A 16,589-nucleotide genomic window follows, 5' to 3' on the forward strand; every position below is an offset into this window, starting at 1 on the left:
TTCTGCAAGTTCAATTTAATTTATTTGTAAAGTGCTTTGAAGTATTCACATTGTCTCAGCTTTACAGAAGCATAAAAACAATAAAAATTGTGAAGTTTAAAAATAAATGACTAGTTATCTTTAATATCTATCCCAAATGAGTAAGTCTGAGGTGACGGTGGCAAGGAAAAACTCCCTGAGATGATATGAGGAAGAAACCTTGAGAGAAACCAAACTCAGAAGTGAACCTCATTCTCATTTGGGTGATAACAGACAGTAAATATGTAAATGTAAATAATGTCCTTTCTACAGCAATTTATAATCGAGTGGAATTGTGTAACCAAGAGATCCTGAGCAACTGAAAGGTCAGAGTCATTTCTGAGTTTATTATAGACGTAACACTAATTCCCTCCTGCCAAAGGCTTCAGATGGTCACTGATGAAGACCTGAGCACAAATCTGACTGACTGTGACAGTCTCCAAGATCAGTTGAAGGACTGCAACAGAGCTTTATTTGTTTAATTAGGGGCACAGAGTGTTTGGACTACAGGCTTGAAGGTTTTCTTCAGATTTATTCCAAATCTCCTTGGGAACAAGAATTGATGGTTCCAATGACTTTTGGTCTTCCTTCCATCTGACATTAGAACATTTGGTGTAGTTGCAGATTAACTTTATAGTTGTCTAGTCACAGCTGTTCTGGTAAGTCCAGTCCACATTTCGCCATGCAGTTTGTTTTGGCTACTGGTTCTTATCTGTCTGCTTTGTTTACATATTCTGATTAAGTTAAGGTCATTTGCAAATCAATAGATGGTACAATCACACTCAATATAAAGGGATACTGAGACCTTCTGTTAAATTTGTCTAGAATAAGCTTTTAAATAGCAAAGTAAGTGTGAAAGACAGGCCTCAACTCCAGACTACTTTTTAGACGCTCCAAGAAGCTGTAGTTCCAAAGACCTGCAATACAAATTATATTGGATATCTGACTGCTCAACATTGGTGAGTTAAATGATTCATGACCTATTCAAGAAGAACTAGATTGCTAATTAGCAGACATTTTTAATCAGCTGTCCAGAGACTTAGTCTTAACTTAAAAAAGGAAATGTATGCAAAACATTTACAATTACACTACATTATTGTAACTATATAAGCGGACTTTCCTAAGTCCTTTTAAACAAGTTATAAATCAATATTTAATTCAGTACACAGTCTAACTCATGAGACCATTTAACTAGCATTATACCTTTAGAAGGGCAGCATGTTGGGGCAGTGTGTAGCATTAACTACCTCACAGCTCCAAGATCCCTGGTTCAATCCTTTACTAAATTGTCCCAGGTGTGAATGAGTGTGTGAATATGATGTCATACACCTGGCTTTATTTCTAAGTTTTTATTTAGTAGGGCCAACATAAGAATTATAGGGTAATTACCACATTCTATAAACAATCACCTCAGATGACAACAATAGATTTTAATATGTGGTAATTTCCCCCAAAAGTAATGATCAGCTAGGTGTTAGGCTACTAATGAAATATACAAGGTTATTTAATCACCAAGAACCATCAAACTGAAACAGAGAAGCTACATACATGAAGCCTTCCTTTTAATCTAAAACACAAGCAAAATGAGTACTAGAAGCACATAAATAATATTAAATTTAGATGGGAAATTTGGGATCCTGGAGATAGAGAGGTAGGACACACGCTTCTGAGTTATATTTACAACCAAATCAAACACACTAGCCCAGTGTTTCTTAACCAGGGGTTTGTGGTATAGTTTCAGGGGGTCCATTTGATAAAATAGTAAAATTTTCAGTTCATTTTTAGGCCCATTATATTTTAGAAAAAAAACATACTGTCTTGCTGTTTTATTTTTAAAATGAATTTAATTCAATTCAATTCAAGTTTATTTGTATAGCGCTTTTTACAATAGACATTGTCTCAAAGCAGCTTTACAGAGCATAAACATAGAGCAGAAGGAAGACATAGTTAATGATAAAGGAAATAACGAATAATAAAAGAAATAAGAATTTACAGAATAAAAAATCTAGGTTATTATTAGATGTATATAGTTCACAATGTGTATGTATTTATTCCCCTATGAGCAAGTCTGAGGTGACTCAGGCAGCAGTGGCAAGGAAAAACTCCCTTAAATTGGTAAAGGAAGAAACCTTGAGAGGAACCGGACTCAAGGGGGAACCCATCCTCATATGGGTGACACTGGGGTGTGATTGTAATATACGAATACGAATGAACTCAGGTTTAAGTTACAATTCTCTCACTGGTGGCGTTTAGTGTATTTATTCAGTCGTGCACTTGATCCATTTTGTTAGGCTTTCATTGGGTCCAACGTAGAGGTCTTAAAAAAATGTACCCGACCCGAAGCACTTTTTACCCGAACCCGACGTGCATAATTTTTTTTTTAAATAAAGACCCGACCCGAGACAAACCCGAAAAAATTAAGCCGCCTTCACACTGCACACGACAAACGACCGCCGATAAACCGGGTCATTCATTGCCTATGGAGAGTCGCAAGGACGCTGTGAGGTGCCGACCATCTGCGGATCCGCTTGGATCCGTTAAAAAAATGTAACTTGAGCGACTACACCGCATCCGATATGCCGACCGGATGTGATGTATTCCAATGTTGTCCAATCAGGTTCGTGTGTGCGAGGTGATAAGAATTATTATCTTTTTGTTTTAAAAATATTGTTATTGATAAAAAAGTAATACATTCTTAATATTTATATTGTATTATTTTTAATGTTGTGTCAATGTTTCCTCAAATTATTCACGGTCTTTCTGGATGTATTGTTGCACTGATTGTTTGTATTTACTCCTTCATTAATTAATTCATTCATTCACCATGATAAATGGAGCGAGAATACAGGCTCTTGCTTTTGCTCTTCTTTACTTAAGACGCAAAAGAAAATATTTCAAATCAGTGTGGATAAAACACTGCCTGACTCGGAGAAAAAGTCTCGGCGAGTATCACCGTTTAGTGCAAGAGTTGCGCCTTAATGGAGAAGATTTTCGGGTGTCACGAGAAGCTTCTCTCGCATGTTGACGTCTACACGATCATATTGCACATTACGTGCGACTGCCACTAGGGGCAAAATGCTACAGTCGTGTCCGTTTGTCGTGTGCAGTGTGAAGGCGAGTCCGACCCGACCCGACCCGACGGCAATTTTTTTAACCCGACTGGACCCGAATGTTGTACTGACGTAACACTACACGTAACTCTACTTAAGTAACCGCTACAGAGTGGATACAAAATTGATTAACAGGTCTGTTTCAAACAGAGGAGCGGTTGGAAAAGGACTTGAGTCAATGCACACACGCGAGATACAGTAATTCGGGTCTTCTCGGGTCCGTTCGGTAAAAACACATTTATTTTAAATTACCCGAGACCGTATGCCACTATTATTAGACCCGAACCGTGTCCGATTCACACGTGAAACTTTTAGACCCCAACCCGCTGGGGTCTCGGGTCGGGTGTCGGGTTTTCGGATCTAAGTGGACCCGTGAAGACCTCTAGTCCAACGTTGATGGGTTAATTAAACAAATAAAAATTCAGTGAGATGAGTGAAATGAAATGCTGATGTATAATTTGCATGAGTTATCTTCAAATATGTACTTTATAATGTCTGTACAGCACTTACTCTAAACAACAGAATAGGTAACAGCACTAGAATTCCCAACAAAAGAAAAACAAAAATGAAAAAACAATCATGCAACCAAATTTTTTTCCTCAGTCTGATGTTTGATGTGAACATTACCTGAAGCTCTTGACCTGTATCTGCTTGATTTGTAGTCAACACATGATTAGCTGTAAACTCAAAACCTGGGCAAAAGAGTGCCGTTCTACAATTGTTCCTAATAAAGTAGTGAACGGTCAGGGTCATGTCAGTGGCTTTTGTAAAGGGAAATATTTTGGTATGACATCCTGATACTCAATATGAAAATGTATATGTGTAACTATATCAGTTCCAGTGTTTCAGTGCTTGAAGTTCCAACTTCAGCTCCAATCCGTCTAAAGTTATGATGTTCTTCCTGAAGCTCGCTCTACTCAGCTGTAAGTCTTTTCGCTAAATAGCTAAATGACACCTCTCACAGAAATAGCAGAATTTCTGTTCTTTTAATATAGGCACCTTTGTTTTGCTTTACAGTTATTGCAGTTCCGAGCTTGTTTGTTTCTGGAGGTAATATTTGAAACCATTTAAATACCAACATTAAAAAAACAACTAACGTGATAATGGAGAAACTAACAGGTTTAAAAATGTTTAAAAATCTGCTCAAATACTTTTTTTTTTTTTTAGAAAATATAATTACCTGTGAAGGTGATGTCCATCGACTTACTTGTGGTAAGCGTCAATTCTGCAAAAGTATATTATAAATTTTGGATAGATAAAAAGTTTTCATTATTAAAATAGTAAGAAAATGCTTGTTGCAGTATTGTGATACGTTTATAAATATGTTTTCAGACACCGGACTGATATTAGTGAAGTATTCTTTCTATGGCCGTACTGACAACAATACCTGCGGTATGAAGTGGTCCCCATATGACTTGGTTAATACCAGCTGCTCTTTGAAGATTTCCACTATTGCTGATAGGTACTGGTTTCCATGGCTTGGAATACATATGCAGTGATTTATTTAAGAAATAAAACAACAGAGCATTCTGTGATAAAACAATTAGCTTCAAGAGATACTGCTGTCAGTACATATATACTGTAACTGCACATAAATGCACATATTTTATCAGTGTTTTTTCCCGCTTATCCATGGTATCCTTCATAATTAACAACAGGTCATGCTTTTATACAATTATTCTTTATATTACTTAAAGATTGTATGAATGTTGTAGAACATCTGCAGGAAAATAGCTAATACACTAAACCTAACAGCAGGTATAAACAACCATTCCCTCTTTTTTCTCACTATTAAAGTTAAAAAGAAAGAAAGTAAATAAATTAAATTCAATTATTAAAAAATAAAAACATTAATAAAATAAATAAATAAAACAAAATAAATAAATCCTCTGTCTGGACGACTTTACCATTCAGAAAACCTACTGACTTTTATCTCTAATAAAATGTCACTGATGTCACTGATGTCAGAGATTCTCTGAAAATTAATCAAGAGCTTCCAACCAATCAGATTTGAGAATTCAATACTGTGGCATAATACAGATGAAAATCTACATCTGGATTTCTGTAAAGCTGATTTGGGACAGTGCCCATTGTAAAAAAGGGTTTCATAACTATAAGAAAATGAAACAATAAAAGTGTACATAATAGTTTTAATAAAATGATAAAGTGATCGATATATATCGATCATTATAATTGCAGTAATGATTTCTATTTTTTTAAAAAGTCTAAATTTCCTAGTTTCTCTCTCTCTCTCTCTCTCTCTCTCTCTCTCTCTCTCTCTCTCTCTCTCTCTCTCTCTCTCTCTCTCTCTCTCCTTTGCTCTCTGAAAGCATTTGGTCTGTTTACCCCAAACAGATGCAATGGACTAAAAGTGTGTGAGATAAATACGGCTTTACTTGAGAACCCTGACCTATGTTATGGAACTTACAAATACTACAACACCACGTACGAGTGCATCAATGGCCGTAAGTATTCCACTGAGTGACGGAGTGGTGAAATTTGTGAAGACTTTTATGTTATTGACATCTCAGCACAGAACACTGGATATTTGCTGCTAACATACTGATACTGATTTAATACTAACATTGTCACAGTATCCAAGCCGTTGCATTGCCGTGCATTGCAAGGGTTCAAGCTTCTGCTGCCAAATTCTGCAAGAACAGTATTTATGTGTTGTCTCAGCCTTCGTACAGTTTGTTGAATCCAGTCCAACATTGATAGTGCTGTTTGTTAAAAACACATATTAGCATACTGGATCTATAGTTCTTGATTTGTTTTTAGAATCACATAATAATTATTATAATAATATCTCATGGTTTATTGCGATACTAATTCATCACATTGTATTCACTTTGTTTTTTCTCCTTTCTCCAGGGTTAGCTGTTATTTGTGAGCGTGGCTACAGCACACTGGATTGCGGTACTTCATTGGGTCTTTCTTTCTTTTTTTGTCTTCTGATGTTTTTTTTAATCCTTTTTAATCCTTTAATCCACAACTTTATCGGTGTCTGTGTGCAGGAGATGGTTCTATTCAGATTATAAATGCGAACTATGGCCGTGCTGATTCAGTAACCTGTTCCCGTGGAGTTTCTAACAGTTTTGTCCAGAACACTAACTGTTACTCTCCAAACACACTCTCCAAAGTGGCCACTCTGTAATATTTTTGTTTGTTTGTTCCAATAAATGTTTTGCTTAGATTCACTTTTACTTAGTAGTGTTTACTGGACAACAAAGAGACCAATTTATCTTATTTTTTTAAAAGCTGTAATGGACAGAGGAGATGTGAGGTAGAAGCTTCATACACTGTCTTTACTGAGCCATGCATTGGGACTGTTAAATACCTTACAGTGTTCTACATCTGCACCGGTGAGTAAGCCGTTTCTCTGGTGATGCTTTCCTTTTAATAATTAAAAATAATTTAATCTAAAACAAACATTTATTGTATCTAAAAATGAACTAAGGTTTTTTTTTAACCATTCATAAATGCTAAAAATTAGTTTAGTCTAAAAGCACCCAGCATAAAATATGTTTAAATAAAGACTTTAAAACCTTCTTCTATAGATTGTATTTTTTTTATTTGATTGTAAGTTTCTTTTTTAAATGTTTTAAAAAAGTGGGTTTCAGAAATTATTCTGAAATGATGTGAAAGTGATGTTTTATATATATTTACACCATCAAATTTCCTACAGGATTGACTGTGACCTGTGAACACAATACTGCTGTACTTTCGTGTGGTTTGTACTCTTTTCTTCTTCTTATTTCTTATCTAGCACTTATTTCTACTCATTTTACAGCATGTTACGTAATAAAGAGTACGTTAAACAGAATGTACAGACACAAACAAAGAATCTTATTATCTCATTAAGAGTGGCTCTTTTGTTCACTACTTTTTGTGGATACTTTTATTAGTTTTAATACATTTATTTTTCCCTTGTGCTAAATTCCAATTTTAGGTGCTGACCATATAAATATCATCGGTGCGAACTACGGCCGAACCGATTCCACCACGTGTTCTTCAGGACGACATGAGAGTCAGATCGCCTTTACAAATTGCTACTTGCCTGACACAGTACATAAAGTTGCAGCTAGGTAACAAATATATTAATTGAAGTGTCACCTTTATCATCACTACGCATGGATGTTATCATTAAATTATGTAAGTCAAACTTATGTCCGTGGAGACAATTCAAATGTAAATCCATTTTCGACAGATGTGAAGGACAAAGAAGATGTGAGGTGCCTGCGACCAACAGTGTCTTCTCTGACCCCTGCGTTGGCACCTTTAAGTACCTGACAGTTGTATACTCCTGTATCTAACTGTAAGTTTCTTCCTCTCTTATATCTAATGCCCAAGAATCAGTTAGTACTGAGGCCCACATATATTGTTTATACATTGAAATACTGTATTTATATTTCTAGCGATTGTTCAAAAAGCTAAACATAATCAATTTATGGTGGTTTTATTTCTTATTTAAGTCAAAAAATAAAAGTCCAATTCGCAAGAGGAAAATCCTTCAATGGTATTTTTACAATTTACAACATGTAAAAGTTGATTAGGATGATTATATAGGAAATATATATATTTTTTAAATACAAAGATTTAGAACAAATTAAATAAATGTTAATTAATTGGAATTACTATTTTATGTGCAGAACTACAACTTTCTCTCTTTCTGTTTGCTCATTTTTTTTTCACTTTTGTTAACAGAATAACTCAAAGGATTCCAGTTTTCTCCCGTCTCTTCACCCTGAAAAAGAATTACACCGAGATTTAATTATCCATATGATGAAGTGCAGGAATTTTGTTGTTGTTGCACATAATATTTGCACATTATACCAACAGCTGTAATGATTTTATTTTCAATTGTACTATTATTATTAATAATTTGCAATAAAGTATCATGCAATAAACTCAAGCCTAACAGGGATCAGAGATGTGTACATTTACATGCAGTATTTATTAATATTCAGACCGTTCATGTAACTAAAGGCAGTGATCTATCTATCCATGGTCCAATAACCATATATAAGCCAGAACACGTGCAAAGTCTTATCTGAAATCAGCTGAGGGGAAAGGTGAGTTACAATATTACAGAATTTCTTATTATCATATAATTATAAAAGATGTCCTAAAGGTCTCCATACATACAGGACTTTAAAACTTTTTGGCAAAATGTCTTCTAAAAGTTTTCATACCAATATTTTATATACTTGTGGATATTTTTTAGATCTCCTTTAAGAATGCTTATGACAAAAGAATAAAGTATTGAAATTGGTTTCATGGCTGGAAGTGGAGGCTGTTGCAAGGTTGCAACGAACCAATGTGTTAACATGAATACATTTTGAGCGGTAGAGATTATTCTATGTGCATTTACAAAGAAATGGCAATCATGTGGAGGATGTTTTGTAAGTAAAGTTACATTTTGTTTATTTCCTCAATTTATGATGCAACATAGATCAGCCATTAAGATAGGAATGCTTTTGAGCACCTCATCAAATAATACCCTGGTAAAGAATATGTTCTGTACACTCAGAATCATATATACGCAGCAGCAAATGATGTTGGTAAATGTTGGTATCACGTGCAGTGATGTTAATAGTGAAATATGATGCTCTTGGACACAAATTAGTGAACCAGGACTTTCTATATGATATATAAATGCAACAAAGAACACTGGTATTTAGTCACAATTATATCTTGACCTGCAATCTTAGTGCTCCAATGCTTTTCATATCAGTTGTGAGCTCTGTATTGATTGTAACACTATCTGAAGTGGCCAACATTACATTAAATATAACTAATAGGTAATCTATATACAGCATATCCAAGGTCAGCACTCATGGTACTGATTTTTGTATTTATTTCCACAGATGTAGAATAGGGACTACATCAGTGTAGTTGGCTGGACGATATTCTGATAGAGGAAGAGCACGATATCCTAAAGTGCTCTTCCTCTACAGACAGCTTATTTTGAAGACTTAAGGGCATATACACAGACTTCAGTAAACTGACCGTTCATACTGTACCAGACATGAATAATACAAAATACATATGTCCCCTTTATACCTATGGCAAAGAAGGTAAAGACAACAAAACAGTTTCTACCAGTGCATCACTCTTTTCTATAATTGTGCACTAATTATATGCTACACCTTTGGGAATATCTGCAATAAATATTATGTGCAATAACCAGAATGTGAACCAGAATAACTAAACTGCAATAACTAATACATGTGCAATTATGGTAAATAGATGGTGAAGCTGAAGAGGGCAGGAGCTAAATGATTGCCTTCTGTTGCATGACGTGAAGTGTGTATATGTATATGTATAGTGAACACAACAGTTCAGTTTAGGGGACACTGCAGTCTTATAACACCAGAACAGGGAACCTTATCCTCCTAGAGCTGGAAGATTACATGTAAGTACTTTTTTCTGTTTCTTTAATTCTTACCTTTGTGGAATATAATGTAAAATATAATAAACAGTTTATATCTATGATTAAGTGTCGCATTCATCATCATTATAAGTATTTAATAATATATACAACAATTGTTACATCTTGGGTTCCCAATTTTTATAGGTGAACACCACCAAATGGATATCTTTATATTTCTCCAATTCAACTCTGTAACCACATTTTCTTTAAATTTTCAGATTTACTAAGACACTAATTTTAATTTTAATTTTAATTACTTATGGCTTGGAAAAGAATAAAAGTGTAAATATGTGGTCTTTGTATGAGAAAGAAATTTCCTGGAAGTATTAATTGATCTGTTGCAGTGTTGCTGTTGGACTTTGACTCAGCCTGCATCATGATGCTCCTGAAGCTCACATTATTCACCTGTAAGGTTCTTTCATACTTTTCCATATGAAATCCATTGATGTGATAAATTACCTCTGGCATCCTAACAGAAGAAAGAGACAACAGAATTTGTTAGTAATTGATCTGTGTTTTTCTTTATAGTACTTATGGCCGCTCTGGACTTGCAGACTCACGTGTCTGGAGGTAATTTCTGAAGCATACAAACGCTGACATTTTTACAATTTTTAATAGACAAATTGATATGGAATCTCGCATACTGATCCAGGTTTACTTGCTCAAATATCTGTATAAATGATCTATTCCTAGAGAAAGAAGTTACCTGTACTTCCCAGAACCAGACTTGTCGTAAGTTTAAGTGTTCTACATTCTCCAAGAGCTCATAATAAGCCTATAATGCAAACATTTCCTTATGATCAGAAATGAATATGAAGTGAATGTGAATAAATATTTTAACACAAACCTTTTTTGTTCTTGCACAACAATCTTTATAGTCACAGTCACCATCATTTCTGTGAGGTTTAACAAATAGACAGACTGTTTAAGGTGATAAGAAGTAACTCAAATAGCCATTTTTTATATCTGTGGTGAGCAGAAAAGCATCTCAGAATGTAAAATGTGTTACAGGTTTAGGATTGCAACAACATCAATGTAACCAGCAAATGATGAACTAATTTCTTCCTATTATACAGAAAATTATGTGTATTTCCATATTAACTTCATTTTCCTTTGAAGTATATTTGACTGGTATTAGTGACCAGACTCATAATGCAATTGGCATAAAGTTTTATTTGCTCTATCCATCTTTCCTCTTTCCTTTTCCCTCAATCCCATTTTTCTCTCACTAAATATTTCTCTTTTTACATTTGGATTTAGTAAATTTTAGCAGTATGTCAAAACCATGCTCCGTGTAAAATATAAAATATCAGTCTAAGTAAAAAAGGTACAAGGATGAAAATTTAAGTGCATTAATTATTTAATCTGTTTCCTGTAGCAAGAGTTGTTGCCTGTGATGGTGGTACTGCTGTGCTGAACTGCGGTCTGTTTCCCTTTTATTATCTACCTATAATATGTACTACAAGATTACGTCATACACTTTCTATTATAGAACACTGATTGTCTTAATGTCTCATCAGCATCTATCAATTAGTATAGCTTCCCCATAATTTTGTCCTTTTCCCACTGCTTTTCCTTATAGTTTAGTATTTTTAAAAGCATATTTTTGTCCAATGTTTCCATTTTAGGTCATCGTCGTATAAGGATCATCAGAGCTTTCTATGGCCGACTCGATTCCACCACTTGTGCTGCAGGACGACCTGCCAATCAAATCTGTAACAGACATTGCTCCTTGCCCAGAGCACAACAGATTGTTTCATCTAGGTAACAAAAGTTGATGTGATGTGAGAAGAACTGATGTGTGACTTGAATTTTTATTATTATTGTAAATTACCTTTATAATCAACATTCATTACTGATATCTGTAAAGTCAATGAAACCATTGTTTTGCAGATGTAATGGAAGGTGCTACTGTCGCGTGCCGGTTAAAAGATGTGTCTTGCCTGATCCCTGCTGTGGCACCTATAAGTACCTGTCAATTAATTACTACTGTACCTGTAAGTGTCTTTCTGCTATATATCTAATAAATGAGACTCAACTAATGCTGATCTGCTAATATATAATATATAATACTGTATATATAATAATTTAAACCAGATGATATCATTTATATAAAAATATAATTTTTTTAAACTGATTTTTAAAATTTGTAATCAGAATTAATTCACTTCTCAGGTAAATACAGTTCTCACAGTATGAAAGCTATTTTGTGTGCAACACTACATTACTATTTTCTTATCTGTTCTCTTTTATTGCTATTGACAGAAAAACTCGAGGGATTCCAGCTTTCTTCCCAAGGGCCTCTTTTCATCAGACCAACTGCATTTGTTAGCTTAATGAGTTGTGGTGTTGATGCGCTTTAAATTAGCATGCTATAATCAACTCCTGTAATCATTTTTGTAACTTGTTTATTTGCATTTACATGTAATCAGTTTCTCCTAAACAAATTCACTTTAGTAATAATGCTTTAATAAACTATCCACTAAATGCAAGCATAACAGTGATGAGTGTCATGTCGTATGTGTTTATCTGCAAAGTTTCTTAAAATTCAGAAAATTTGTGTAATCCAATGTGGTGATTTTCCATACTGTTATCTGATAAACAAAGCTCAATAAACATTTTAAACTCAGCACTTAGGCAAAAAGGTGCAAAAGGTAAAAAGCAGAATAAAGTTTAACAGTCCAGGGCTGTAATACAATCAAACACAGTTTATACATCAACAAATTACACGCTTTAGCTTACTATAGTATATTATTACTATTCATAGACATAACATTCCACGTACTAAATAAAAAAAGTCATAAACTCAAGAAAAATAGAATATTGTCAGGATGGTCTCAAATAAATGCGTGTGGAGTTTTATTAAAAACATTTGTTCAAATGTGAACTACAGAATCTGTTAAAATGTCCAACATTTGGACCCAGAGATAAAATAAAAAATAGAACAAGAAGTAACCTTTCCTGCAGAAATTGTACATTATTAAACTATAAGAACGGCTCTATCAGCAATTCCTTCTCCTATCTGCCAGACAGAGCCCTTGCCAAGTTTTTTACTTAGTACAAAGTTGTGTTTTTTATAAAAAAAATTTTATACCACTGTATCGATATGACTTTTTTTGCTACCTATTATTTTATTTATTTATTTGTTTGTTTGTTTATTTAATTTTTATTATTATTACTTCCTGATTTAATCGTTTGCTCTGAGCATTAACAAACCGCATATGGATTCTATAGATATTTATATGTATGTGGATTGTGGTTCCTACTTAGAAACCTAATATGAAAGGAATAAAATATGATGGCTTGTGCATATGAGAAATAATTAAAAAAAAATAGAAATTAACAGAAAGTAATCTCCCCTAAAGACCTTTTCAAGTTACAAAAAGTAAAAAAAAAAATCCTGTTCACTATCAAGGAGTAGACATTGCTTGTGTATATAACAGCAGATTATTAACGGATTATTATTATTATTATTATTATTATTATTATTATTATTATTATTATTATTATTATTATTATTATTATTTAATTCTTTTGATTAAATTAAGTATGTGCCATATTAAACATGACATTATAAGAATTAACTACTAAGATTTTTTTGGTTGAATGTTTGTGAATTTATTTGTCTAAACTTACTTTTAGTCATAGTTCACAAGGGCTTTAGTTCTTTTATTTTTACCCAAAATTAATAAAAAGAGGTACAGTGAGGTGTTTAACAGTTCATCGACAAGGATCTTTAAAGATAGTCGAGGAAGCATCTACAGTGCAACTGTTCAGTCCATCACAGCAACTAACAAAAGTCAGATTGTTAAAAAAAGGCTTAAATAGTTTAAATAAACAAAAAGCTTATAGTGAGGTGACAGTTGAGAATGCTTTACCTGGTGGGGATGAGTTTCATCAACAGTGATGGGAAAACTGGTTAGGGATTTAATACACGGTTGGAGGTTTACCTTCTATCATGAAAACACTTTAAGCATTCTGCCAAGGCTACACTGGAGTAATTCAGAACCAAAAACAATTCTGAGCAGTTTTGTAAGTAAGAATGGACATATTGGATATTTCAGAATCCTAAAGTCCAAAGCTGATAGAGACGAATATTCCAGAAAATTAACAGCTGTAATTGCAGAAAAATATGATTCTCACTAAGGGCAGTAAAATAACGGCAAACTGAAACACGGTGTGTGTTTTATTGTTACCTGAGTTTATTTGTTTGTTTTATAAATGTTAGTTAAGAACACACAATTGTTATGCAGGGTAATAACACAGACTTGAAGGAGGGTGCACTTTACTATCTATCTATCTATCTATCTATCTATCTATCTATCTATCTATCTATCTATCTATCTATCTATCTATCTATCTATCTATCTATCTATCTATCTATCTATCTATCTATCTAAAAAGTATATGAAAATGTAACATGATAAATCAATTCCTGAATATTTAATTTTATATAAAGTTATAATTTATTTTCAAATTAAAAAAATTACACATTACATAATTGCACATAATAATAATAAGATAATAAGATGCAAAGCAAATCCATCTTTTATCGATTTTTGTCCATTTCATCTGTTTGGGTAAACAAAAAATTTTCTTAGCAGGCTTATGTGTATTCAGAATGTGAAAAACATGTAAAACTACAAAGCAAAACTATATAGCAAAATCCTTTCATTAGAATTCTAAAATGGCTGTGAATTTCTTTTTATTTAGAAAATGGTAACACAAGTTTGTCAGAGTGAATATCCATTACTATCCTTGTGAGAACATTTATATGGTGCTTAAGCCTATGAACAGCGCTTAACCCTGATCCCTTGACATCAGTGTATTATTTTTGAACTTGTAAATAAAGATAACATAACTAATATTTTTTTTTTTACTTCAAAATGACATGTATAAGCTACTTGAGTTTTTGTTTTCATTTATTGTGCTTAAATACATAATTAAAATCATATGGAAGTGCCCAAGTAATATTTACTTAGTGTTTTATCATTTTATAAACTAACGCAAACAAAATGACAAACTCAAGTAAAACTTACTCCATGAAGACAGACTTTGCACATGCGCCCCTGGGCCCAAAGCAAAAACAGAATAAATCGGTCAATTTAGTTATGTTTGCAGAAAAGCATAGTGCTTTTAAGTTGTCTGCTGTCCTGGTGGTTAGTTTGTAAAAGAGATGATTTGCACAAACACGTTGCTAAACGTTCTTAGCAAACGGCATCTGTGTCAAAAACAATTGTCATGTGTGTAATCAACGGCAGCAGTTCCCAAAGTGGGGTCTAATATCTAAGCAGTTTAATATAGGTCACGGTCTGAAAAGTTTGGGAACCCATGATCTAGGGAGACTTTTAAGGTATTGTAAATTTTAAAATGAACTTTGCCAGATGCGAGAGGCATGACAAAAAGGAATAGAACCCAAGGCCATGTGTTTATTCATCTGAGTGAATAAATAATTGTGCTCTCACATGTTATCTGAATTATAAATACAAATCTCCTCAATAAGAAATAAGACATGTACAGCCTCGGAAGTCATATTTACAAACCCGCAATAATACAAGAGCCCTGAGATGGATGGGCCATTAACCCACATCTACTACACTGCTTTGTCTTATTGAATAAATCGATAAGCACTTGATGATATTAATCAAGTTAAACAGAGATGATACTCCCCATTGGTCCTATACAATTTTCTAGTACTGTATTTATTCAGGCAGCCTTAACTCTGTTAGATAGATGACTGTAAACATTTATTGTTGATACGTACATGAATGCAGTTGTTTCAAAATGAATTAAGTGGTCAAATGTCAGATCAATAAGATCAGAATGTTTACTCTAATGTGTTCATAAAAATCTATTTCTGACATTTCTAAAATATGTTCCACAGATTGCACTCACCATTAAACCCCATGCAAGGTAAGTGCAATACTGCAGTATTACACAGATTTCTATAAATATACATACTATACATATACACACATATACAACCACACACAAACATAAACACGGCTCAAACACGGAAATTCACATTACACAATTGCCTAAAATCTTTTACTGTACTGCAGCTTTGCAGGTAGATTTTTTAAGTTTCTTGTAGACACAGTTTTTCTGGATTTAGTCTGTCTTAATATTTTTTCTTTCTTCGTGTAGTAACGGGTTTAATGATGGTGAGACCAAATCTCTGTGTGTGGGATTTGTCACATAAATTAAAGAGAACATACAACCTACTGTACAGTATTGTAACCACTTTGCACTTGTGATTGACAGGATGTCGGCAGAGACATGATTAAAGATGCTCCAATCATATAATGAAGATCAATGGGCAGCACAGCAGGAGAGGAAGATGCCATCATCGCTGATGTCATCATTATCATTGAGGTGCTGTTATGATGTAAGAATCTCACAAATGTGTGCCTTCTGCTCATGGGCTTCATTTACTCCCTGAACTTAAGCTAATAAACACATGTAAAGTCTTTCAGAAAATAGATGCTTTAATGTTTTCTCTGAAAGTTAGCTCTTTGCGTAAGAAAGCTACTAATGTAAGTCTGCTAGTTGGCTTTGATGTAATCAGAAGATGCATGGAGAGTACAGACAGATGGGCACCAGCATCAAATTTAAACATGCAGGAAAACATCTACCAAAGCAAAGCAGTAGGAAATTATGAATTCCAGCCAATTGAAATACAAACATGTTTGAAAACATCTAAACACATCTTACCCTATCTTACCTAACCTGTATCCAATACCAGGTTTAACAATAACTTAAGAAAGCCTTGCTCTTGACTTGAATTTAAGTCCATCAGATGAACTCTCATAACCATGAGGAATTTTAGATAATTTGCCAAGAATTTGCCAAATTTCTCTCTATTAATTTTATATATATATTTATATATATAAATATATTTTGTATATATTATAATTATATATTTTTATTGAGCACTTAACATGTATTGCCTTTTCACAAATAACAACTCATAATAACGTATTGTTTATAAATTTTGCTTATCTCTTAAATTGGCTGCTTGTATG

General features: G+C 33.6%; 1 protein-coding gene across 1 annotated transcript; it reads left to right on the forward strand.

Annotated features, from left to right (window-relative positions):
• Positions 1 to 779: 779 nt before the first annotated feature.
• LOC125138516 (rhamnose-binding lectin-like) lies at positions 780 to 12,062 on the forward strand. Its single transcript, XM_047799970.1, has 19 exons — positions 780 to 977; positions 3,964 to 4,051; positions 4,146 to 4,178; positions 4,296 to 4,340; positions 4,461 to 4,590; positions 5,484 to 5,593; positions 6,003 to 6,047; positions 6,146 to 6,281; positions 6,390 to 6,493; positions 6,817 to 6,861; positions 7,081 to 7,216; positions 7,339 to 7,442; positions 9,909 to 9,971; positions 10,093 to 10,134; positions 10,258 to 10,296; positions 10,943 to 10,987; positions 11,193 to 11,328; positions 11,458 to 11,561; positions 11,830 to 12,062. Coding segments are annotated over exons 2-19 (1,353 nt in total). The 5' UTR covers positions 780 to 977; positions 3,964 to 4,017; the 3' UTR covers positions 11,832 to 12,062.
• Positions 12,063 to 16,589: the final 4,527 nt, after the last annotated feature.

This window comes from Tachysurus fulvidraco, chromosome 14 (genome assembly GCF_022655615.1).
Source record: "Tachysurus fulvidraco isolate hzauxx_2018 chromosome 14, HZAU_PFXX_2.0, whole genome shotgun sequence".
Taxonomy (NCBI): domain Eukaryota; kingdom Metazoa; phylum Chordata; class Actinopteri; order Siluriformes; family Bagridae; genus Tachysurus; species Tachysurus fulvidraco.

Bases quoted from the DNA above. Each gene is read 5' to 3' on its own strand.
- LOC125138516 (XM_047799970.1), top strand. From the start codon at position 4,018: ATGATGTTCTTCCTGAAGCTCGCTCTACTCAGCT. The intron at 10,135-10,257 runs GTAATTTCTGAA...ATCTATTCCTAG, and splicing joins GCAGACTCACGTGTCTGGAG to AGAAAGAAGTTACCTGTACT. The intron at 10,988-11,192 runs GTCTGTTTCCCT...TTTCCATTTTAG, and splicing joins TACTGCTGTGCTGAACTGCG to GTCATCGTCGTATAAGGATC.